Source organism: Prinia subflava, chromosome 16 (assembly GCF_021018805.1).
Source record: "Prinia subflava isolate CZ2003 ecotype Zambia chromosome 16, Cam_Psub_1.2, whole genome shotgun sequence".
In the NCBI taxonomy this organism is placed as follows: domain Eukaryota; kingdom Metazoa; phylum Chordata; class Aves; order Passeriformes; family Cisticolidae; genus Prinia; species Prinia subflava.
Window position 1 is genome coordinate 4199063 of NC_086262.1, and position 26854 is coordinate 4225916.

At 41.9% G+C, this 26854-nt stretch overlaps 1 protein-coding gene across 3 annotated transcripts in view; it reads left to right on the top strand.

Moving 5' to 3' along the window:
• SLIT3 (slit guidance ligand 3) overlaps positions 1 to 26854 on the top strand; it is a 481586-nt gene that overhangs the window by 368717 nt on the left and 86015 nt on the right. For all 3 annotated transcript variants that reach the window (XM_063413913.1, XM_063413912.1, XM_063413914.1), the window contains 4 exons: positions 8114 to 8257; positions 10702 to 10845; positions 15736 to 15899; positions 19051 to 19183. In XM_063413913.1, coding sequence (XP_063269983.1) covers positions 8114 to 8257; positions 10702 to 10845; positions 15736 to 15899; positions 19051 to 19183 — 585 coding nt within the window. The remainder of the gene's footprint in view (positions 1 to 8113; positions 8258 to 10701; positions 10846 to 15735; positions 15900 to 19050; positions 19184 to 26854) is intronic.

A 26854-nucleotide genomic window follows, 5' to 3' on the forward strand; every position in this document is an offset into this window, starting at 1 on the left:
TAGCATTTTGGTTTTTTGTCTCAAATGTATTGTGTGCCTCCAGCTGTGGTGTAGTTGTTTCAAACAGTCAAAGGAAAACAACATTACAAGATATGGACAATGGCAGCTTCTGATGATTATTATAGGTTTAGAGAGCAGAATAAATTAGCAAGTATATAGATCAGTCATTCAAATGTAGCTGTACAATTCTGATGACAGTCCTAGCACAATCCATTGTATATTTTTAATAAGTGCAGTGTTTTGAAAAGAGAAGACTATGTCAGATACCTCCTGATAGTCTTCAAAATAGATTCTTCTGAAGTTTTTTTAAGCTTTAATCCTATGGACCCATTGCTAATGTCTCATTTAACAGTTTGCTTTTAGTAAGGTTTTCTTGTCTGGATCAAACTAATTTGGGGAACCCAACCAAACCAGGCAATTTCTTCTGCATTCGTTTCACCTGGTTTCTGCCATCTGGAGCTTCCTGGCCATTTGAATCCATGTGGGATCTCTGGGCTTTGGAGGCAATTGTAGTGGGGTTCTTTTTATTTCTGCAAGAGTTTCAGATGCAGCACTGCAGGCTTGGGGTGGGGTTGGATTTGTGTGAGCACAGGCTGTCAAACTTGGGGAAGTAATCACAAACATTTGCCTCATGTTTTATGAATGATCAATGATTTGTAGCTACTTTGCACTCAGAAGATGCTGTTGACATTGTTAAGTGCTCTGTTCCCTGTGTAAGTAGATAGTAAACAGGAATGAAAAATGCATGCTATATAAGGGTATTCTCAAACTGGAAAGCTTCTGTCCTCATCAAACCTTCAGGATTTATGTTTTGAAAATTGGAATAATTTGGTTTTATTTAAAATTCACTGTAGGGAAGTGCAGTGCAGTGCTGTCCTTCCTGTCCCCATTGATCACTCAGAGGGAGGGTTGCCTCGACAGGGGCTGTATTTTGGGCATAAATGCAGCATGAAACTGTTGTGAGAGTACTTTAAGAGTTTGTTTCCTGTGAAACAAAAGATTCTTTTATCTGTCCTTGGTAGCTGCCGAGATCAGAGGTGTGGAGGAGCAGGCCAAACTCATGGCAAAAAGCTGCACCCTACAAAGTGTTTCTTGCTGGGGTTTCGTGGCAGCCTCCAAGCAGAAGCTCTTTAGGAAATCATTGTAGCTGAGCTCATTTCTTTTGTTCCACCTGAAGCTCTAAACAAGTATTCTCCATTTTAATTAAAGGGATTTTCTGAAAATGGTTGTTTCTCATATGAGCAGACCAACATTTCAGCCACAGCTTTACTCAGTGCCCTGATCCTTAAAAAGCCAGATTAGACTTCTTTTCCTGTTTCTCCTACTTTGTGAAAAGAAGGAGTTACCAGGAAGAAACAAGCAAACAAACACCCCTTCCAAGTTATTATTTGGCCTTTACCAGGCCAAATCCTTCTGCTAATGAAAGGCCCTCTCCGGCATGCAGGAAGGGAAGTGTGGGGGATGCCCCAGGTGGGGTTGCTGCTGCCCGTGGTCCTCAAACAGCAGCTCTGGGGCAGGAATGTCAGGCACAAGCTCTGCACTGGGGTCACTGGTGCTGTGAAATCAGAGAGGGAGAACATTGGTCAAATCCCCATTTTTCAGTGTGTATAAGGGACAAGAAACCCTAACCATTATTAGATTGACAGTATTGACTCTGTCTCATCATATACTCCTTGTCTGCTTAACTATTAAAGGCTAACAGCAGGTGGAGGAATCTGTCTGGAAATTGAATTGCTTCCTAGGCTTAAGAAAACAGCTCAGAGCTTTGCAGTGGCAGGGCATTAGCATAAATCATGTAATTTTTTTTCTTTATTTGTTTCTCTGAAGTTGTTTTTTTTTTTTTTAATGAATCTGAATATCTGTAATATGAATATCTGAAGGGTATTTGAGTGCTTGGCCTCTGGTTGTCTTTCACTTGAGTTTATGACTAGTGATAGATTCATGCCAAGGAACTTTGCAAAGAAACTTCATTTCTGAGAACCATGGTTCCATGGTGGTTGGTAAAGCTGCAGTAGAATTCCAGAGAGACACAGAATGATGGGGAAAAAAGGGAAGTATCAGACCACCTTTGCAATAGGTGGTAGCACCAACACCACCCCTAATATGTAATTAGCTGTTGTGGTGTAATTTGTCTGTAAATATTCCTCCTCAGCTGAACCTTATTGTATGATGTGTCAGCCTAGGATTTAATACTTTTTAATGCAAAACAAAATTGAATTCTTGATATAGAAATTTAAAGGTCAGAGAGACATAATGCAATGTGATGCCACATTTTACTGAGTAATTAAGTAGCTAAGATTGCCCTGCTGGTTTTTAAAAGTTTAACATGTCTGCATGTGCCTTTAAAAAAATATCAACTTCAATAATTAGCTGCAAAATCCCATATACATAATGTTTTTTCATAACCTAAATTTTAATAATCTTTGTTTAATGCTTCTTACAGAACAATAAAAAGATCAGTGTAAATTCTTCTAGAATGGTCTAATCCAGTCCAGAAGTAATTTACTGGGTTCTCCAGTGACCTCTGTTTTGCTTTCATGGTGTTCTTACCATATTGCCTTGTCTGATCTTGCAAGTGTAAAGGGAAAGCTGAGGTCCCTGAAGGCTGAAGTCCCATCCCACTGGCTACAGGCTCCCAGGACTGTGTTACTGGTATTTTGCAATGGTTAGCAAAGAGCACTTTGGATCTGCCTGAAGTGCAGGAAAAAGACAACAATGCATTTCTGAGCTCTTCAAGAGTGGGAGCAGCTCCAGGACTTGGACTTTTGGGGGTATCCTATCCCCAGAATATAGAAAGGCTCCAGGACCTGCTGCCCACCAGCCATGGGAGCTGGAAGCTTCTGCCTTTCACAGGGAATTATGTTTCCAGTGGGAGATCTCACTCAAGGTCTAATGTCAGGCAGGGAGAGGGGAGACATCCCCGTTCACAGAGGTGAAGTTTGGACTTTCGTGGAAGGGAGCAATTCTTTCCTTGCAGCAACCACCAAATTCAGCATGAAGCAAATGCTGGGAACCCCCTCACTCCCTGGCAATACCTCAGGTTGTTAATTAGAGAAGAAACCTTGGAGTGCCTGGGGACTCCCCTGGCAGGGGGAGCCTGGGGGAGGCCCCTGGCTGTGACAGATTCAGTGTCCAAACCCCCCTGGGTATCTGAGAGAACACAGAGATACCCTTGCTTGCTGAAATGGGACACTGACCCACAGCAGAGGCTGCAGCCCCCAGATGCCATCTCTAGAGCTTTCCCACTCCCCTGTGCCTCCAGGAAATCCGTGGCCATTCCCACTGAGGTCCCAGCAGCTCTTGCTGCAGGGAAGAAAATCAGCAGTGAGCTCACATTCAGAATAGAAAGGTGAACTGCCATACTTCATGCACTGCTGGGGAGAAAGGGGACTGACCTCTTCTCTTGAGAACAAGAGTAATAAAAAATATTTACCTCAAAACCTGAAAGGGTCATCTAACAGTTCATTCAGTAAAGTCTTGCCAAAGTCACAAAGTGAACATATAATATGGTCTTTATTATAAGAAATGTCAGGCTGTCTTGCCATTAGCTGGCATTGCCAATGCACCTCCAGCATGTAATTGCCTTTGGAGGCTTAATTTGGCTGTAAGTATTTCTGCTGGAGTGAACTGTGTGGAGCGTCAGACCAGGATTTGAACGTTTTACATCTGAAATAAAATTGAATCATGATGAAGTTTGCAGACTAGAAGTCAGTTTCAAAACCAGGATATCAAGTTTCTTGGGGAGGCAGAAGTACTTTGTGCCCTTTGGAAACAGCTGTTACCTGTTGTTCCTTCCCCTGAGCATGAATTTTGCCATGGCAAATGAGGCTGCAGTCATCTGTCACTTGTTATACAGAAACAGACTTTATATTTTCTGGAACTCGTGCTGCAGAGTGTGTTTGTGGCATTTGGGCTCATTGTGATTTTTACAGCGAGGCCATCAGTCTGCTCTGCTGGATGAGTGTGGGAGTGTCACTGTCTGTAGTATTGAAGACTTTCAGTGCCATGCAGCAATGAAAATAGCTCATCAAACCCAGCCAGACTCTTGGTAAAGGCTGTAAAACCCTCTCAGCATCCTCCAGAGGAATGCAGCAGCTCTGGGCTTTTCCTCCTCACATGTGCTTAAAGATTCCAAACACATCCCCAGCAGACAGAAATATTCTAGGGGAACCCCCCTCAGAACAGGCTGTTTTTATGGTAAAACTGCAGGGTTGGAGGTGAGACCAAGCAGATCCCTTGTGGTGGGGCTGGGCTCAGGGGTTATCCAGATGGGGAAGGTGTGTCAGTGCCTCAGCAGTGGGGAGCTGGAATGCTGACATTGACCCAGCAGGTACAGCAGGGTGAATGCTTCTGTTAAGTCTGAAAAGAATCCAGCTTGCTCTGTGCTGAAGTTATGAGATCAACAGAAATAATATTATTATGAACTTCAGCCATGAAGTAAATAAGATGCGACTGAAAAGTGAGCTGTGTGAACAATGTCACCTCGATAGCTTCTTCATCTCTTCATTTCCTATTCACAGCCCCCCATAAAGCAGATCCAGGCTTTCTGAAAATTTATTTTGACCTCCTGCCCAAAATACAAGTCTGGAAATAGGATTAAATGTTATCACCAGGGTAAATCAGGAAGTCCTTGTGGAATAAGCCTTCAGGAGTCACCAGGCTGAGGCCAGGCTGGCTCCCATTTGGGTCCTGCTAGAGGGCATAAGAATCTCAAAAGAGTTTCTTTTTCACTGTCTTCCAGTATTTCCAGAAGAATTCCCAGTAGAAGCTCAGTGTTGCAAGAGGATGGGGCTTCTCTGTAGTAGGAGTTTGCTATAAACTTTCTGTAGGTTTTTTTCTGATAAAAAATTCCTTGTCAAGTGTGATGGTCACATATAAAGAATCTTCTAGAGCTGGGAAGGATGGAGTTAGAGGTCTCTGAGTTGTAGACCAGGCAAAAGGTAACAGCTTTCATTTTTTAAGCTTTATACCAGCTGATTATTTTTCCTGGTAACTCTAGACCAAAAACTATGTAATTTCTGATGTTTATTATTCTAGCTGTTCAGACTTTAGGAGGAAAGTTGTTTTTGGTTTTTTTTGATGACTGAATGTTGTTATCTACCTTTTTTTGTTGTTGCTGTTGCATTCTGATATAGGAGACTCTAATTCAGGGAGACAAATAACAAAATCCAGGTTGGCAGAACATCTGCTTTGACAATGTTCCAGGCAGGATTGCAGGGCTGTAACATCTCTACCTATTTGTTATTGCAGAGCTTCCCTTTTCTCTGCCTTGCAACTTTGATTTCAACATAATCTTGGATTTTCAAATCTTTTGCATGGGAAAGATACTTATAATTGGCTTCTTCTGAGACTGCTGGCATATTTATGGGTAATTCTGTGTTGCTGAAGGGATCAGGCGTTATTAACTCAAATGAGCAGAGTTGCCTATCTGCTGAAGTCCTTTGGCAGCAATTAAAATTCAGATGTTTGCACAGTATAAAGGTGCCAATTCCTTTGCAGATTGTGGCTTGCTTTTGTCTCCAATATTTGCTCTTTTTTGCCTTCAGTATCTAATAGACCATTAAAATTGCTCCCATGTTTTTATACATGTACCTAAACTTCTTTTATATGGTAAAAAGTAACTAATAAAACTTTATAACTACAAGTGTAGGTCAGTTTGCAATCTGCAAAGTCTTTGTCTGTAACAGTAACTCACCCTCCCTTCCCACCACAAACATTTACTTATTTTCTGTGCAAATATGCATCGTGGCATGATCTTTACCAGGAGGGGAATCTTGGGGAGCATTTATTTATGCCAGCATTTTAAAGAGATGCTGAGCTATAAACATTTCCACTAGAGAAATAGCTGAGCCCCAAAATTAAATGCACATGTCAGAATATCCTCCCTCGACTTGCTTTGACACTGAACATAAACTCTTCATGTGAGCTCTAGCACAAAGCACTAAACTTCTGGAAAGAGGAATCTGCGTGTAAGTATTTCTATATGTTTTTATGTTATTTTTGGCTGATTGCTGGCGTGCTCCTATTCTTTCTGATCACAAGAAAGCACAAGAGGTGATGGGCCACATGCTGTAGGGCCCACTCTCTGACAGTTGTTCAGCAGACATAAACCAGTGTACTCCAGTTTCCCACATGAAACATATTTCCAAGGCGCTTTTTTTTATTATTATTTTATTAAGTGATGACTTCTGAAAAGAGCAAGACCCACATTATTTCAGTCTGAGGCCAAGCTGTCCTCTTTCCATGTCTTCTGTCAACTTTTATCCCAGTAAGATTGCCAGCTCTTCTGAGCAGAGTAGCCCAGGTGTTAATCTGATACCTTGTCATTTGTTTTATATCACCTGGAATTGGATTCTGAAACTATTACTCATGCTGTGTCTGTACTGGGATCATTTCTGGAATAGTGTGCTATTCTGCATGAGTAATGGTGTTGGAATTCAGCATCTTCTTGGGAGCAAGAACAGATCTTGTACTTTCTCCTTTTTGTTGTAGATAGTAAAAAAAAGAACGATGTTTCCTGTCATAAACCTCAACAAATAGAATTATTCATCATAATCTATACAGGACATCATGGGAGACACTTGAAGGACTCAGCATCAAAGTTCTAACGTGCTTAAGGTCTTCTATAGAAATGTTTTAAATAATTAAATGCCATTTATTTTTATGCATCTCTGATGGCACTTTTATCATTCAGAAATTGTCTGTTCACTGGGGTTTTCACAAATATGAAATATTCAAAAGATTCACTTTGCATTTCAGGAGAACTTCATTTGACTTTGTAGATCAAAGTTTTCCAATACTGATCTATAAGCAAACATCTTGAGACTGTACAGGCAAAGTAAATATTTAGAAAATAATGCTGTGTATTGCAGTGTCTGTGAATGGACAATTAAGAGATATTTGTTTCCTTTTGAGTGGTGTTTTTTTATTTAAGTGCACATACTAAAGTTGGTATCAGATACACGGTACAGTGAATAAAAGTGGTCCATATTTCAATTTGGGACACCATTTCAATGGCAGTAACATTAACTGACTCTTGCCAGATGAGCACCCAGACCAAAGCATTGTCCATCACTTCATTGGCATGAATCAGATGAAACTTCCAGTTACTGTTTCCTGAGACATGCGTAAGAAACAACTACATGAGGTGTTACAGGCTGGTAACTGCATTAATTTAAATTATCTTGATACAGCTGAAATAATTGTGGTTTTGATGAGCGCAAGGGAGATATTTTAAGAACAGTAGAAAAATACCTTTGAATTTCTGGATGCTCTCCTTGCTGAATGAACGTCTCTCTAGATAACCACTAAAAGGAACAAATTCTTACTATCTTCCTGTCTTGGTTTGAGAGGACAGGTGTCTGCCAGGGAAAACTGGAGTTTCCCTTGGAATGGAGAATGTAAACTCCTCTCCCTCCAAATTATTATAATTTTGCAGTTAAGGGCTTTCAGGCAAAGTTTTGGGAAATGGAATAACAGTTCTTTGCTAGGAATATTAAAAATACAAATGTAATAGTACAAAAACAAACAATCCTAGAAACCCTGATAGTCAGAGATAGGACCTGACACCCTGTTGGTTAGGGTGTTGGAAGCAGTCCAAATAAATCCTGTGAGTGACAGATGTGGTTCTGTTGGAGTAGAGCTGATCGTATAGAAAGGGTCCAGGGGTGATGAGATGAGTCTGGTCTAACTCTGGGAATCCAGTGCAAACAGGCTGCTGGGTGTTCCTGCATCTCAGTTTTTATCTGGGTAGGGAATGGTTGGCTCCTCCCCACTGGGTGTTACATCTCCCAATGGATGATGGAATGTGTCAGTCACTGGTGAGCCTCAATGGCCCATTAACAGAAGATATCCCCGAGGGTGGGCAGTGGTGACAGAGATAAGAAACAGTGCCCTACCTGGTTTAACAGCTGGGCTGTTATCAGAAGGCATCCACCCCCCTCCCCCTGGAGTTACAAGAGATAAAGAAAAACATCTCCCCAGCTGCTCTCAACAGATGAAATACAATACACTTTTTTTTGGTTACATAACCCAAGACACTTCTCCCCTCCAGGGTGATGTTTGGACTAAAACACTACTGATGTTCTCGTTGTGACTGGTTGTGTCCTTCCAGAAATCTGAGCAACAACAAGATCAAGGAGATCCGGGAGGGCGCGTTCGACGGGGCCGCGGGAGTGCAGGAGCTGATCCTGACAGAGAACCAGCTGGAATCCGTGCACGGGCGGATGTTCAGGGGCCTCACGGGCCTGAAGACCCTGTAAGTGCAGAGCCCTGCCTCAGTTCCTCCCTGAGCAGGGTGGGAGTGCTCAGGTTCAGCAGTGCCTGCTGAAATACCTGTTCTTAGCCAGTGCTACTGCTGGGCCTTGCAGTGTGCTCAGGAGAGTTCTAATCTGTCTCTTGTCCTGGGCAGGTTTGAGATTTATGTGCTGTTTCTGGAAAATGGGCAGATTCTCACAGGACTAGCGTGATGGGGAACCTGTCATGTGCCAAATTTGTGCACTTCCAGTCATTTAATGCTTTTATTATTTTGTAATTTCCTGTGGAAACAACACGTATAGAAACATGTTTGCTGTCTCTTTGTCCATCCTCCCACTGTTCCTCCACCCAAATTGGAGCTGTGCTGTACAAAGAAGGCTAGGTGGGGCTGTCAAGGAATAGACTCCAGGAATCAAAATAAATTAAAATCTGCAATTTATTCATTAGCAAAAAATACTACTTCTGTCGTAAGGTATCGTGACACAATTAGTTCAGTCCTTACTCAAGTGTAAAAAGAAGTTCAAGTTTTATTTCAAGGACTTTGTTCTGTAATGACAAATATGGAACTTTCGCTGTTCCATTAACATTTTTTTGTGGTTACAGCCATCTGTTCTTTAATTCAATGTATGCATTTTACTAAGGCATTTGAAAATACTGCCCCTAGATATTAAATTAATTTTTATACTGTAAAGCAGCCTGTGGCAGTGCTCCTAAACAAAATTCAACATTTTTTAATAAAAAGATGCTTAACATTCAAGCTATCCTGCTGACCTGACCTACATTTCCCCCAGCTGATAAAGCAGTCTAAATATACACAGCATGATATGAGGATTTGTGAGTCTAAGTTTTCTTTCAGGAAGGGCACACAGTGCATGGTGAACCATGATATGAAACCAAAGGGTTTGTCTTGAGGGACATATATTGCTATCCATTAATTGACTTTCTTTCAGCATTAAAATAGTAATCTTTTGCAAAGGGGCTGCATTTGTCAGGGTCATGGTCCAGCTTTTAAAAGACAGTGTGTTCCTGCAGTGTAATAAATCACTGTGCAGGATATATTGGCATTCAAATTCATCCATCCCATCTTGCAGTTCTGCTGCCTGATACATTCCATACAGGGCAGGAGAAATGTCTCCTACTGCTGCTAGGACACTAAGGGCCTTATTCTCTCCTTTACTCCCTGTTCATTTCAGAGCTGGTGCTCTTGACCTGGCAAAGGAGGACAAAAGTCTCTGTGGGTCTTCCTGACACGGTTTCAGCCCAGCTGCAATCCCAAAATGACAGAGACCGTGGTGCCTCTGGGGGTGACTGCACAGAGACCAGAGATGCAAAAGCAGCACAATGTTCAGCCTCAAACGTGGAATGTCTGTGATGACACTGTGAATGTTTTCCCAGCCATAGCTAAACTCTCTCTGGTGGTTTTCAGGTGCCATTTTGATGTAGTATCTGCCCAGCTGGCAGATACCAATCTGAGATTCAAATTCAAACTCCTAAGGGAGTCTGAATTTCCATTGTTCACTGCATGAATTTGATACCCAGGGGTTAACCCTCCTCAGTTTGGAGGATCAATTCACTGCAACAGTAGTACAGGCTGCATATATTTTGTGGATCTTTGGTAGTGTGCTTTAATTACTGAATAATTTTTCACCTAAGTAGGAATATCACAACAGTGCAGTGATGTTTACAGACCCAGATATTGATTGGCATGCAATGTAACAAATACACATGAGCCTTTTCTGCAATGGAGTGAAACAAGATACTCCAGTCTTTCAGATTAATTGGTCTTTATTGTCGAGTTCATTGTTACCATAACAACTCAGAGATGTATCTTCCAAAACACAGCAGTGATTCATCTGGTACCAGCACCAAGCAAAGACCATTTTATAGCATGATTACTGGGTTTTGTCTTCACAATTAATAATGATAATGACATTCCAGAGCCTGTGCCAGGTCTGGAAATCTTTCCTAAGAAATTCCTTGATTTTTGATGAGGATACAGTTTCCTTCCATACTTTTGCAGTGTGGATTACAAAAAACATCCAGCACATGAGCAGAAGTAATGCAGCCAGTATTGTTATTGTCACACACTTCTGGCAGTCTTTCTCAATTGATCTCTGAAATACATCTCTGCTTACTCACAGATATTTATTAACTTGAGCCTTTAGTTTTTATTTCAAGTTTGTCACTAGTAATAATTTTAATTGCATATTGCTTTCAGATGTGCAGGTCCTATCAGCTTCTAATGTTGAGTGGAAGAAATGCATTTTAAATTCATGAGACCATGTTTACATGAATCTAACCCTCCTCTGGCTGTGTTCTAATTCAGCAATCAATAAAAAACAGAATGCTTTCCAAAGCATCTCTTGATGCCCTTGGTGAAACACCACCCATCCTGAAATTATACCCCCTCCCATAGTTCCTAATTCACTGTTTTAATCCTTGTAGGATGCTGAGGAGCAACTCCATCAGCTGTATAAACAACGACACCTTTGCTGGCCTGAGCTCCGTGAGGCTCCTCTCTCTGTATGACAATCACATCAGCACCATCACCCCTGGAGCCTTCAGCACACTGGTCTCTTTGTCTACAATGTAAGTTCTCTTTTGAACATGTCATGGTGCTGCTCTTCTGTGCTTTCCTTTTAAAAAAGACAATGTTTCAGTTTATATGGAAAACTCCTCCAGGGAGAGAAAACTCCATCCTACTGGAATTAGATGTTTGGAGGATACAAGGTGTGATTTAAAAAAAAAAAATGAATAGTTTCAGCTGGAGTGGCTGAACACATTTGGAGGTTGCCAGCCTAAGGCAGGATGAGTGTTTTGCTGTGTCATAGCCCAGTGGAAGGTCGTGTAAAACAGTTTCTGCAAATTCAAAGGGCATTGTTTATCACACACAGCTCCCTGAAGCTGCTTTAGTGCCAGTAGAGTCTGATTTTGTAAGAACAGCTTACTTGGATTTCATCTAAATTAGTTAAACATCAGAAACCTACTACCTAATTCTTAGATTTTCAGAGCACCTGAAGAAGACAAAATAGTCAAATCTTACTGAATTTGAAAATCCCAACATAAGCTTTATTTTAATTCTCTTACACTTCTCAATCATTCTTTGAAATATTTCTCATGCTTCTTAAATACTTTTAGATGTTTTTTTAGTGTGTCCATTTTAATAAAGTACAGACTGATAAATATGGAAAGAAAGTCTGCCTTTTGTTTCCAGCTGTGAGAGGGGACCCTGGTGTTGCTGTTAATGGAAATTGTCTGTCCTGAAAATACAGTTCAATTGTCCAGTCAAAATAAACTCTCAATCCTATTGCATTTCAGGATTGGAAGGTATTCTCCATCATGTTTGGGCAAAGAAAGAAGTGTTGAATCTCAGCTGTTTTGTTGCTCACACTTTCCCTTTGCTGTGGCAACTTTTCACCAGCAAATCAGTTATCATTTTGGCATTAGCTTCGTGCAGCATAAGGAGCACAGAATTTTCTTTCCTTTTGCATTGTGTAGTCCCAAGAGTCACTTTGAAATTGATGGACAAAGAGAGAAACACAAGCAGATTATTTTTATTGACTGTTTTCAAGTCTCTGGTCAAAGCAAGTGGCACTTGCTGAAAGCTTGCTGTCACCGTGCTGCCCTCCGTGCTCCCTTCGTACTGGGACTCTCTGAATCAGTCTGTGAAACTCCTGTCTTGCTTTCATGGAATTATTTATCATATTTTGTCAGAAAATAGCCCATTTTCTTTTTTCATCTGTAGGAAAAGATTCTTGCACTTTCTAAGGAGAGCAATTAAAGCTGGTGCTAATTAGAATGCATTGCTTTGGCACCGATTTATAATCCTGTTGGTTCCTAGCTGTGTCTTGGTGGAAAAGTTTGTTCTTTGACACATTTTCTTTCAGTGTTTGATCTACAGGCAGAAAAGGTGTGGTTTTGACTTGTTTAGACCTTGGGTTGAGGCCATGGTGATTTTTGATGTATAAATGCAGATTTCAGCTCTGTTCATTTCCCAGCAGTGCTCCGTTGTAGGTGGATTTATTGGATGACACCACCACTGAAGTTAGAGGGTGTGACTGCTTTCCCTCTTCAGCTCACATTTGGGGAGCTAATTGAGTATTGTAATGCCTTACTTCTACATCTATGAATGGGAGAAAAAATTCATGCAAAGTTCCATTTCCATTTTTATATTGGCATATTTACAGCACTAAGGAGCATTGCTGCTTTTGTTTTTACCCTTTGTGAGTCAGTCTTGTTGATATTCTCAAAACATGGACAGCTCTGAAAATAATACCCTATCTAATGATTTTCAGTAGAGGAAGAACATCTATTTTGTAGAAAAAACAGCAATTTTTATTTTGTTGTTGGCCAAAATAGGCACTGTAGCATATTAATTTGAAGTGCACTTGCACTTCTTCACAGAGAATTCAGTCATGTCTTCTAGTCCTTACACGGTCTAGGGGAGATATTTGCAAGCAGAACTGCTTTTCCATGGATTATTATTAAAATAACTGCATGAAGCTAATGTCAGAATGACATATAACTGTTCTTGCATAAGCTTCACCTGAATTCCAGAATATATTTTCAACCTAATTTCAAAAACATCCAGATGTGTTCCAGCATGTTTTTCTAACAGGTCACTAGAATCCATTTAAATAGTTAATATTCTTGCAATTTTGAAGAGGCACTTGTAGGAGGATATGCATATTTCATTGCTCAAGACTTCTGTTTCCCCTTGATTTTTAAAATATGTCTATGTCCTTGAGTAAACACTTCTGAATTTAATGTTAGTAGAAAATCTCTGCTAAAAGATTGATTGCTGTATTTCTGTCTGAGTGGGTAAATCACTATTGTTTGTGTAGGAACTCTGATTATTAATGATGAGTTTTCACATCAATTTTTCTGCCCAACATTACTGTTTCTGATTTGAGAACTCCACTTGAATAGTCAGTTGCCTCAGTAAAACTTTGGCATATAATTAGCCTTTCCAGACTCGCAATTCCATTGCAAGTCAAGTAGGAAATCTCTTTATCCGTGTGATGCTTTAAGGAGAGGCTTCATCTTACATTTCTATCAAAAGTTGCATCACAGTCTTGCTGTGGAAAGAGCATGTATGTAGGGACATGTGTGAACTTTATACTGCATTAAAGCTAAAAACCCCTGCTCTGCAGTTGGAAAGGGATAAAATCTAGATGTTGCTAAAGCGCCAGAAGGACATGTGGAATTGCTGACAAGAAAAATTTGTCCCTTTTTTGCTTGGAGTGATTTGAATTTCTAAATGGGAGATTTGTTTATTTGTTCATTTCATCTGTAACAACCTATTTCTTTAAGAAAAAGCATAATCCAACTTCTAAACTAAAGATTCCAAAAATTTTAGATAATATGTTAACCCATGTTTGTCAAGAAGAAAAGGAGGCTTTGTGGATAGTTACTGCTGTTGAGCTAGTGAGCAGTAGCACATTAAGCCAAAACAATCTCTCCTCTCTAGACAGGGATAATTACTTTTTTTTTTGATATGGAGCATTTTGTAGATTGAGTGTTTGTGAAAGTTTTTGATACATCTTGGTAAGATGCTCTCTAGATGTTAAAAATGTCCTTTACTCTCAGAGCTGCTGGTTTTCCAAAAACCTGATTATACACACCTGCTGTTTGTTTGCAATTGTAGATATTTAATTCTGAGGATTTGTGTCATGGAAGCAATTCTGTGAACATGATCTCACTCTGTTCCATCAGTGGAACAAATGGCCTTTGAAGCACTGGCTCACTCAGCATCGGCGGTTTAGACATTTGGTTTAGGCAAATGCCAAAGTGTATCAGTGTGGAAAATATACAAAGCATCCTGCATGTGGTCCCATTATGGATTAAAGAAAATGGAAAACAATTCAGAAGGAAAGCAGCTAGGATTAGAGTATTGCTTTCCGTGCTTTTTTGCACCTTCTGTCTGAATGCTCTTCTGTAAGCCCTTGGTTTTCTCACCTTTCTGCATGTTTGAACCTTAGTGTGAAGCAGGTGGGGTATTTTTATAACATTATGCTGAGTTTTCTGTTCCCCCCCAGTTCTCCTTTCTCCACAATGTCCATAAGCCTGTGTTAGATCCACATGGATTAACCCCAGAGCTCCAGGGCAGAGCAGTGATTGAAGTAGGCTGTGCTGCAGTGCTGAGAGCAGCTGTAAATCGTATTGTGGCTGTGTGATGTTGGCCTAGAACCTACAGAATTTAGGAGTTGCTTTGGGTTTGCTTTCTAACTGCCCCACCTCAATTGTGCCACATGTTTTTGTCTTCAGTACTATTGTTTTCTGAAGGAATTGTTTGGCTGAAGTCCTAATGTGATTTTGACTGCACATTTAGGTTTTGAAAGCGTCTTGCAAGTGAAGCCTTATGAGCTACTTCAGCTACTACACCTTAACTTGAAGTGCCTGTTTCTTGCCTTCAAATTTCTTGTCTTAAAAGATACACTATGATTTTTTAAAAAAATCATTATCATCTTTCTTTCTGTGCTACCAAAATATTAACTCTTGGACACATTCATACATGATGTGTGAAAATTCCATCAATATTAGTTTAGATACTTCATTTTCCATACATAGCCCCTGACAGTTCATTCTTCTTCCATGGGGCAACCTCAGGCTGAGGCTGTAGGTTCTCCCTGTCTCTGTACACAGCACAGTCAGCTCTCCCTTTTTACCAGGGCTCTCAGCCTCTGTCCTTCATCTGAGTTTTGGTTAGGAAGGAGCTGCTAAGCCGGGCTGTGTTGAGGCTCCGTCCCTCCCGTGGGGGTGTCAGATGTTTGCTTTGGGGGCTGCACACCCCAGCACCACGCCTAGGCTGCACCTGGATGGAAGATATTTCAGGAGCCAGAGCAAGATTTGATGCAGACCCCACAAAGTTCACAAGGCAGCAGAGCAGAAGCTTCTCACTACAGATACCAGACCTGAGAAAACTTCCTAAGTGACTCAAGATGACAGTGCTGCTTTCTGTATATATGGACATATATAGGACTATCCTTGCTGTTTCAATAGGAACCCCAAGTTCACCTTGCCAGGGGCTCCCTCCTGGCTCTGGTTTGGGCTGGGACAGAGACAAAGGGAAGCATGAGAGGGCTGGGGCAGGTACATGATCATGCTGAAGATCAGGCACAGTGGGTGCAAGTTGTGAGGTCAGTTTAGACTTGGGTATGAGCTGTAGCTTGGGTTGAATTCCATGATAAATCCAGCCCTGGTAGCGATGTAAGTATGTTTAAATAATAATTTTAAGCACTTTGCTTTATAAACATATATGTCATATGTCTATATGTGCATAATTATATATATTTTAATTAAAATCCCAGCCCTAATATCAAACCTGCATAGAACTTCCAGATCTGCAGGATGGAGGAGGGATCTCACAGAAAAAGAACACAGGAAAGAGTCTGGACTTGGATCCTCTTGTTTTTCTGTAGTTATTTCAGTATTTGTGTATGTTCCTATGTAATGGAATCATGATTTGTTCCCTTTCAGTAACTTGCTGGCAAACTCCTTTAATTGTAACTGCCATTTGGCCTGGCTGGGGAAATGGCTGAGGAAGAAGAGGATTGTCAGTGGAAATCCACGCTGCTTGAAACCCTTTTTCTTAAAGGATATTCCAATCCAAGATGTAGATGTCCAGGACTTCACCTGTGATGGTAAGAAAATCCAGTTTGTTTTGGCACTTGTGGTAATGTTGGCACCTCTGTGAGAAGGTCCCTCCCTGCCAAGCAGTGCTGCATTGTAAACATTTTGGTTTGGTGATGGAAAAGGCAGCCACCTAGAGCTGAAGATCATTGCTCTCTATCAGTGATACATTTTTATTCTTGATTTCCAGTTTCTGAATTTATGTTATCTAGGCCTAAATACAGGAATTAATTTATTATAGACAAATGCTCTGCTTTGTCTAATCCTGGTGTAATCCTGGGCCCACCTTACTCTTAGTTAACACTGAAACCAGTGGGAGTTGTGCTTGCTTGGAAAGTCTTTTAAATTTGGATACTGTTCAGGGTCATCAGTAAAAGGTGAATACAGGGAAATAAAAAAAAAAACAAACACTTAATATGTTATTTGAAATGCTTCATGCTTTGTTGGATCTGTGTTGGTTTAAAAGAAAATACCCTGACATTTCTTTCATTCTCCAAGTAGTTTTTGTCTTCTGATCAAGCAGACTTTAGAGGAAGTAGTAAGGAGAAAATTGCTTGATGAATGCCATGCTGACTTAACTTGCAGCTTATTAAGACCAGATAGGCTGGAGGTGCAGTTAGTCATACCTCTAAAGAGACAATAAGAGTGATAGCAGTTCTCTACTTAGAGTAAAAATTAATTCCTGTCCTAGTCAAGCAATCTGGCAACAGGCCCAGGTTCTTGAGCTCAGAGCTCAAGAGACCCAAGTTTAGTCATAAAAGAATAATTCACTTTTAATTTGAGAGGAAAAAAAAAACCCAAACCAACCGAAATCCTGGTCCACAGATTGACATTCCACACTTGGGAGAAAAGAAGAATCCTGGTGCACAAAATGTCATTCCACAGTTGGGAGCTTTCTCTGTCAGGCAGTAACTTGGAGCTGAGGCAAATGGAAAGTAGGTGGTGGCAGGGTGTGAAACACAGAACACAGGGGAAAATTAAATATGCTGAAAAAACATGCTCTTTCTGCAGGTTTATGAAGGACTTTGAATTTTGTTTCCAGTCATTAAACTCAGCAGGGAAGAAAAGAAAAAAATCTTCTCTATTCTTCTGTAGTCTGGTGGTGCCTCCCCAGCCCTCTGAACGCAAATCCTTCCTACCCTTACAGTCAGGGGTAGTTCTGTTATCTTGCACCAGGACTTCCATTCTTTTTCTTTCATCTCAGTGCTCATGGGTGCCTCCAGCAGAGAGCAGAAAGCAGCAGATCTGTCTCAATTAGTGCGTGCATCAGTTGAAAGGAAGGAGCAGGCGGCACATGACAACGGCGGGGCATCCGCGGCCTGGCGGGCACCTCGGGCTGCCTGTGCTCACACACACAGTGTGTGCCTCCCTCCCTGGCATCCCCAGAGTGTGCTCACACACACACAGTGTGTGCCTCCCTCCCTGGCATCCCCAGAGTGTGCTCACACACACAGTGTGTGCCTCCCTCCCTGGCATCCCCAGAGTGTGCTCACACACACAGTGTGTGCCTCCCTCCCTGCCATCCCCAGAGTGTGCTCACACACACACACACACACACACAGTGTGTGCTTCCCTCCCTGGCATCCCCAGAATGTGCTCACACACACACACAGTGTGTGCCTCCCTCCCTGGCATCCCCAGAATGTGCTCACACACACACACACACAGTGTGTGCCTCCCTCCCTGGCATCCCCAGAGTGTGCTCACACACACAGTGTGTGCCTCCCTCCCTGCCATCCCCAGAGTGTGCTCACACACACACAGTGTGTGCCTCCCTCCCTGGCATCCCCAGAGTGTGCTCACACACACACACACAGTGTGTGCCTCCCTGCCATCCCCAGAATGTGCTCACACACACACACACACAGTGTGTGCCTCCCTCCCTGGCATCCCCAGAGTGTGCTCACACACACACACACACAGTGTGTGCCTCCCTCCCTGGCATCCCCAGAGTGTGCTCACACACACACAGTGTGTGCCTCCCTCCCTGGCATCCCCAGAGTGTGCTCACACACACACAGTGTGTGCCTCCCTCCCTGGCATCCCCAGAGTGTGCTCACACACACACACACACACACACACAGTGTGTGCCTCCCTCCCTGGCATCCCCAGAGTGTGCTCACACACACACACACAGTGTGTGCCTCCCTCCCTGGCATCCCCAGAATGTGCTCACACACACACAGTGTGTGCCTCCCTCCCTGCCATCCCCAGAATGTGCTCACACACACACACACACAGTGTGTGCCTCCCTCCCTGGCATCCCCAGAGTGTGCTCACACACACACAGTGTGTGCCTCCCTCCCTGGCATCCCCAGAGTGTGCTCACACACACACACACAGTGTGTGCCTCCCTCCCTCCCTGGCATCCCCAGAATGTGCCACGAGGGGTTTCCTTTCACATGCATCGTGATCCTGCGGCGGGCATGTGCCTTGTGTTTTGCAAAGCCTGTTGCTTTTGGGGAAAATCCATGCTTTAATGTTCTTAGCTTCAAAGCGTTGGTTTCTACTGCAGAAACCCTATTGTTCTTCAATTACAAGATTTAATCTGCTGTTTATGGACCTTTGAAACCATTTTTGGAGAAAGTTGATATTTTTATGTGTGTGCAGATGGATTGCCAGCAGTTGGAAGTGTGCTGCCTCGGTTTGTTGTTTGCCTGGTTATCATTGTTAAAAACGTTGAGGCTTTACAATTCATATCATAAACAAAGGGCCAGGCTGACTTTGAAAAGTTAAAAAAAAAATCTAAAAGCTGAATTTTAAAGAAGTCTTCCAAAAGGGGAGTACACAGTGAATATCATCTGTCTAGATGAATTTAAGGGCAATGTCTTGGTCCAGTTCTCCATTTCAGCTGGCATATTGTGGGTGGAGGGACGAGAGATTTATATATTGGATTGCACTGTAATTTGCAGAATTACAAAGTAGTGTCTCCTTAGGAAAAAAAAAGTTAAAATATTTCTATTCAGTTTATGAGCTGTTCACGTTGCCTAAAGAGCTTGCATGAAGGCAGGGTGATCCAAAGCACTGGATCTGGTTTAAACTGCTCTGATGGTTACCCTGAATTCAGAGTGCCCCTCCCTGGTCCTTGTCTCCAGTTACCTTCAGTGGGTGCCTCAGGCTGGAATGCAGATTTCCTCACCCCCTGCCTCTCTCCCTGTGCAGGTAACGATGAGAGCAGCTGCCTGCTTTCCCCCCCTTGTCCTTCCCAGTGTACCTGTGTGGACTCCGTGGTTCGCTGCAGCAACAAAGGGCTGCGGATGCTGCCCAAGGGAATTCCCAAGGACGTGACTGAGCTGTAAGTTACCTTTTACCTATCCCCTCTCTCCAGGAGTTCATCAAACTGCATCACAGAGAGGCTTTGTGGGTCCACGGGGGGTTTGCCTCTGACTTTAGTCATCTGTGCTCTGGTGCTTCCCGTATGTTCTGACCATTATTCTTATTCTGATTTGTCCCTTGACTGAATAAATGGCTTTGTAATGGGAACAGAGTTTATCCGTCCTTGTACCCATTAATTCTGGGTGTAGGAACAAATGCATTTATTAGGATCAAATAATCTTGTAGTGCTTCTGTGAGAGCCTAAGCTCACAACAGGCAGTTTGAAGGGATGTTGAAAATATGTTCCTGAGTTATGCAGCTGTGAGCTATCCTCTGAGGAGATTAAAAAAGGAAAAAAGGGAAGCTGGTGGTGGAAACAAGGAATTCTTTTCTCCAAACCTCATGAAATGGCTGAAATAACAGACAATTAGATTATATTGCAAAGTAAATTCATCCTAGTTGAGAACCATCTTTCTAGTTGTCTTTTCATCTACGCCTCACTAGGACTTTATAGTGGATTTTCTTTCCATGGAAAGAAAATATCCTGGTGGAACTACTTGGCTTAAGCAGTTGGCAGTAGAAATACTGAGCTTTTCCCCTTTAGGCCCTTATTCAAATCTATCCCAGGTGAGTCATTACTGAAACTTGTTACAGTCTCATCAACATTTCTATGTGAAAATAATTGGTTGACTTTGTTGGTATGTTTGATGAATTTTATAATTAACTAAAATCTGATTCTGCTATTTTCTAGTACCTACTGTAATTTTTACTCCCTTCACAGGGGTAGAATGGGGTTCACACTGTTTTTACCAGTGCTGTAGACAAATACAAGACTTTGTTGTTGAATGAGGGTACTGGAAGTGCCTGGGGTAACTCAGCATGGAAACTTGGCATTAATGAATACATTCTTGGAACACCATTGACCAGGGCATGGTTAATAGTGAATTGAATTAAAACTCAATTCCTGGCCTGGATTCCTTTATATATTGCCACCAGTGTTAAGAAGTCTGCAAGGTCATCTCTGGTCTGCTTTTGTTCAGGTTTCACTGCATTCAAATGTAACTTGCCAGCAGTAAGATATCACAGATGTTACTTCGATTTCCACTGCCACACTCAGGAATTTTTATGTGTAAATTTTGTATATTGAGTTTTACTGATACTATCTGATACCCTGATGACATAGCTTTCACAAAAAGAGTAAAATTAATCTCACCTTCTTAAAAACTGCTACGTTTCTTAACCATTTCTTGGCAAATGAGGCAATAGCCTGGAACTGAGCAGTTTGAGTTCACGGGAGTTTACGTGACTGTCTTCTTCAGTAGGAGCCTCTTGGCTGTGCAAGGCTCTAGTTGAGCTTTCTGCTTTCCATCCAGAAATGTGTCAGCAGAACACAGACAGGCATGGACTGCCTGGCTCTGAATATTTCATATTCTGCAAATATAACCTTTGAATCTGTCCCAGCTGTCTCAAAATTCTATCCTGATCTCATTCTCCTCTCAACCAACATAAACCGAGCTCCTTATTTGTATCTACACCAAGAGATGGGCTGCAGGTACTGAAGCATGAAATTTCATGTGTTGGTGGAAACTGTGACAAGAATAAAATAAGTAAATAAAAAATAATCAATCTTACTTGCCTTTCTTCTGCTTCCAGATTGAGATAGAGATATTGCCCATAGCCTGCTACATCATGCAGGTTACAAGTAGCCAGTGTGAAGTTACACATTTTTATTGTTCTGTGTTTGAGAACTGCCACTGTTGCTGTGATAAGCTGTGTCTCATGTGGAGCCCAGCCTCTTGCCTCATCTCGAGGACAGCTGGAACCTGGCAGAGGGAACCCAAAAGCTCCCTAGGCAGAGGGTGAAGGAGACTTGCCTTGTTCAGCTGGCCCAGCCCACAGTGGTGGGTGCCAAGGAGGTGACAGGGACATGCAGAGCCTCTCGTCCCTGTATCCCACAGCTCCCTCCCTGCAGGAGGCCTGAGCAGGGACAGGATGCACTGGTGCATTTCAGTGCAGCTTTTATGAATGCACCAGTCTGGCATTTATAACCTTCCATTACTGACATATTGGTCTGCCAGGCACATTGGTTGCAGTGGCTTTTTATTAAACTGCAGTGCTTTTGTGCAATAAGGTTTAGGAAAAACAGCTGCCACGTGTTGCAGCAGTACTCTCTTATTAGAGAGAAAAAAGGAACTGAGGCACAGACTTCTTACTAAACACAGCATAAAAAGGGTCCTGGTTTATTCCTCTGACAGCTCAGTCATCCTAACTCCAGCTATTCCCTGACTCTGGCTGCAGCAGGCTCCTAATGGAGGTTTCCCTTACAGCCTCTGAGTGCAGGGATCAGTGTGCAGGCTCTGACTGCAGCTTTTACCCAGCCAGACTGTGACTGCAGGGATCAGTGTGCAGACTGTGACTGCAGCTTTTACCCAGCCAGACTGTGACTGCAGCTTTTACCCAGCCAGACTGTGACTGCAGGGATTGGTGTGCAGGCTCTGACTGCAGCTTTTACCCAGCCAGACTGTGAGTGCAGGGTCCAACAACAGGGTCTCACTGCAGACCCAGACTGACCTCACAGCAGCAATTCTCTCTGCCCAGGATTTTCCTTCAGGATTCTCTCCTCCACACTCCTCAAGGTTCCTCCTCCATGCTGATTTTCCTCTTCCCAGCTCACCCCTTCTTTTCTCTCACTCATCCTTATTGGATACAGCTGTGACTTATAAGGGGCAAGGCTGTATTGGGTAATTAACATAGCTGTTAATTATCAGGGGTGAGGTCACCTGTATTCCCTTCTCCTATAGCCAAGTATCTACTGAAACCACTCTCTTGTGGCTGAATGTAGCCTTCTCAGAAGTTCCTTTAAATTCTCTTAGAGGTCTTAAAATAGTCTTAAAACAGGAAGCCTTTCCTTGTAACAGGTATTAAATAGCACTGTGCAAAAATAAGCATATCTCCTGCAGAGGCACATGGGGGAAACGTTACTCTCTCTGGGTCAAATTTCACTGTACCTACACTCAGCAACAAAGATCCCCACCAAAGTTTTATTGCAGGGAGGAGACACAGGCTCACTCCTTTCAGTGTTCATTCTGAGTTTCTCTTTCAATTTATATGTAGACAAGACATGTGAAAACCATTGTCTTCTTCATGTTTGGAACTTGGAATGATAGGAGACATCCCCGTGTTTGGTTTGTACCACCCTTGGGAGCAGGGATTACCTTGGCAGGGAAGGCTGCCACCAAGAACAGAGTTGGAAAGACCACTATGTGCGCTGGCTTTTTAGAGGAGTGATGATGCAAGAAATATCTATTTTCCAGTTTTTCCTTCAGAAAATCCTGTCATCATGGGCAAGCTTTCCTCTAGCTTCTTGGGAATAGGAAAATTTTATGTTGTTTCTTACAAACTCCTTTGCTGTATATTCCTCCACTGTATATTTACATACTGCCTACATTTTCCCCCACTGTTTTCTTGCCCTGAAGAGAAACCTTGGGGTTTTTGAACATACTCAGTTTTCTGCTCCAGATGTTCAGAAGTAAAATGTTCATGCAATGAGCTAGTTTGGAACTCAGCCTTGCCGCTGCTTAGTGTTTTAGGCTTTCCTTTCCTTCTATTTTTTCCCTGAATCTGTTTGAACTAAGTTTCCCATGCTCTTTCTCCTTTTATGTATTACCTCAGTGTGTGAACACTAGATTTTTCCTTTTATTCACAAAAGTATAGTCTATTTCTAATAAAGTCTTATCTGACAGCATCCAGCTGCTTTTATGGACCTACAGCAAATAACATTTTGCACTGGGGAAAAACATTGGAGGCAATTATGTGGACGGCGTGTGCACAAGCTGTAACATAATGAGCGTGGTGTGTTTTAGAATAAATATGTACCAATCATGTCATCTCTAGACTCCAAATGTTGTCATGACACTGGGCTATAGGATAGCACTGGTGGGATTGTTAGAAAAACCTGCACCCATACATCAATGTTAGTGATTATTTTTCCTTCCATTTATATTAATGCAGGCTAATATTTGCATTACTTTTGCCATTTCTCTTTCTCTCCTCACAAACCTTCTGTCTCCCATTTCTGTTTCTTGTTCTGTCTGGTAGGTTCATGTATTTGACAGAACAGTTTTCATATTTACTTGGAGGTATTTACCACTAACCCCAACCCCTTTTTTTCCAGTTTCCAAGGCACTTGTGATTTCCTTTGACTGGTAACTAAAACCAGTGGCTCATACCTGGGCTGTGCTAATGGATGCCATAAATATGCCCAAAGCAGTTCTGACCTGTGTAGAATATTGTAACAGTTCAGCAGTGTTTTTCACTTTGCCTGTCTTGCTGCTGATCACAGGGAAGCTCTGGAGTGAGATATTTGGTCAAGATCATCTGCTTGAGAATGCAAATGCTCTTGCTTGTCTGGCTATTCACAGTGTTTTACATGATGACCCCCAGCACAGGCATCAGGGAATTTTCCTTTCATAATAAAGGAGAGAAGCAATTTACGTGGTTTACATGGTCCTGCTCATTTTCTGCAGAGGGGGATTCTCCCACTGGGAGAAGGGAGAGTTCTCTAGAGGTTATTTTAGTTACACATGAAATAGGAATTCATCTGCATTTGAAACCTGATAGTTTAGAAAAAGTAAATAATATCACTACTATCAAATAGTGTGTTCAGTGACTGGCAAATTTGGGGTGTGTATCAGAAAGGTGACATTAGCACTAGCAGATACTGAAGTTTAACTTTCTCTCAAACACAGCCATGTTCCTGTGTGTCAGACATGGAGGTTGTGGTTGGATGAACAAATACAGGAAAACTCACAGTCCAAATCTGCCACAGCTTATGAAAGTTCAAGATTCGTATTTGAACCCAGATCCACACTTGATTTTTGTTTCCTCTCAAGAAACTGTAATTGAAGCTCTTAAAATTCATTCATGTTTCGTGGATGCTTCACCTTTCACAGTCCAGTTCTTTTCTAGACCACCATTTTTAGGAAATGAAATTTGACTCAAAATTCTAGGATACTGCCTGTGGACATTAAAAATTTTGGAGTGTAACTTTAGTTTTAGAGCTACATAAAATCGCCAAGTATCTTGGTTTTTGTAGGGTGACATTCTTTGTGGAATATTTAAAGGAAAGGTTTTGTGCCTTTTCAATTACTGCCTGAGAACTGATTTCTCTCTCCAGTTTCTCCTTTTAGCACAGATTGCCACTGTGAGCTTGACTTTATGACTGAATAGACATCTCAGTAGAAAAAGGATTCCAAGTGATTCAAATTGTTACACGATGCTCTGACACCTTGTGCTGGTTATATCACCTCCAATCCAAGTGGTTTCAGTACAAAAATAGACAAGTTGGAAAAAGAGCAGCTGTCATCTTTTATGCATAGTTTTAAATTTTTAATGTGCAATGTTGGTGTGTGTGGAAGATGCTGAATGAGCCCTGGGGCTGCTGCAGGCCCTGTCCCACAGTGCCAGCCCCTCTGGCCATGTTCTAGAACAAACCTTTCCAGGTAGGAAGGTGGTGGCTTTCTTTGAGAGCTGAACACATATTTGGGGATTTTTTGGTTGGTTTTTTTCAATTTTTGCTCTGGTAATTACTTGTTGCTTATAAGTCATCATTGAGACTTGAGGATTCTCAGCAGTATTCACAGGGTAAAGAAAAAACCGAAAACCTCCAATCTGGTATTTAAACTAGAGCCTAGAGACCTTAGGAAGCAAATGAGGTTGTTTTGGATAGCAGTCAGTGTCTATTTTAAGGCAACTGACTCTCAGTCTTGACTCTGTGTAATAATAACTTGATTCCCAGAATTAAAATTAGACATGTATTTTAGTTCATTCATACCAGAGTTTCTTTGCATACCAGATGCCATGGACATCATATTCCTTTGGCTAAAGACTGGAAAGAATTAAAAATTTAATCTTCCTTCCACATTAACTCTTTTATGGCTATTTTGAGGGTTTTTTTGGCAGGGCATCTGTAGCTTCATCTGTGGGGGTTTATATAGATGTATACATAAATACACAAAGTTTTGTGTCTCTGCCCATTTGCCCTCAGGAATAATTCTTCTATTCACTATGTCCAGTTTCCAGCCCCCTTGCAGCCCTCATTCCATCCTGCTGAGCCCAGCAAGGTGGGGAGAGGCTGCCCCTGCAACCCCAGCTCTGACAGAGGCACCTCCCCTGCTGCAGTTGTTGGCCTCCAATCCTGCCTCCCAGACCCTCCTGATACTTGGCAGGCTCTTATGCCCTAAAAGCCTTGGTTATTTCAAATTCCCTGCACTTAAATGTGCTTTCAGAATGAATGCCTTCAGCTTAGAAAATGCTGCCGCGCTTTGGATAATGGGGTGAGAGGTTTAGCAGTGGTGAATTGTTCTTATGGATGCATGAAAAGTGTGTTATCAGTACTTTTTCAGAGTTAAATTGTGTTTATTCAGAAACAGTACCACTGGTGTATTGCAGTTTTCTGCTAGCACATTTATATAACCATCAAATAGCTTCAGTGCAAATCCAGAGCTATTCAAAGCAGATCTTCTGTGGGAGTTGAACTCCAGGGGTCTGCATGTCTGTGTTAGTCTGAGTCATAAAGCACTGAATTAAAATGTGCACCCTTGACTTTTGATTGCCCCAGAAAGCAAAAGAGGAGGGAGAAACTTTGGCTCACCACCATCAGTTTGTTTAAATTGCCGGCTGTTTCGTATTGAGATCAACAACAGAATATCCTGAAAATATGGTCCTGAAGAATTCAACATATTGCAAGAGTCTCCTTCCCAAAAAGAAAATCATATATAACTTCCAAATACATAATACATGACCTGCTTTTGATTTCCTTTAGAAATCCTTAGAATTTTACATTTGAAATAAAGACTAGAACCTAGCCTCTTGCATGGGTTTGAGATTTGTGATTTTCTGGGATGAAAGGGAAGGCAGACTCCCAGCATCTTGCAGCATCCACAGCAGACCATGACTGGGGGAGGCGTGGTTTGCCCTGTTAAAAATGTAACATGCATGTCTAAATTTTGAGAATCTTCTACATAACATTTTGTAGTGGGGAATTACCAAGGAACTCCATTTTCACAATAATTTATGACAAAATTAAGCAAGTGGCTTTCCACTTGCTGAATGTGGATATCTATGGGACACGTGAGTGTGACACAACTCTCCTGTCCTCTGGCTAGTGAGATTCTGTCCCTGCTTTGCTGGCTGTGCAACCCTCTCACTGCTTGTGTCATGGGAGAGGTTAATTAGTTCAGTAGGGTTTTTTTTTAATTGAGAAAGTCAGTTCTTTTGTTCAAAAGTCAGAAGCCTGTATTGCCACCTTGTCCAGCCTAATCCTGGCAGGAGTTAGGTGAGCTCCAGTGCATGCCTAGGGTAACTCTGGCAGGATGGGATCTGTGCACTGGCAGAAGGGATAACTGGGATGAGGCTGGCTGGAGTAGTTCAGCTGGAGTTCAGTAAAAAAGAGATTTGAAGCAGCAGAAAATGTTGGGAGGTCATTAAGCTGAAACAAAAGGGGGGAAAAATAATGCCAGCTATAAAATATACTATGTAAGAAATTCTGTTGATTTTTATAGATTTTATTTTTTTGAATGATGTAAAAATAAAGTTTGTGGGAAAATTTTCTTGGATTTAGTTTATACAAGTATCTCTGTGCTGTTACAGT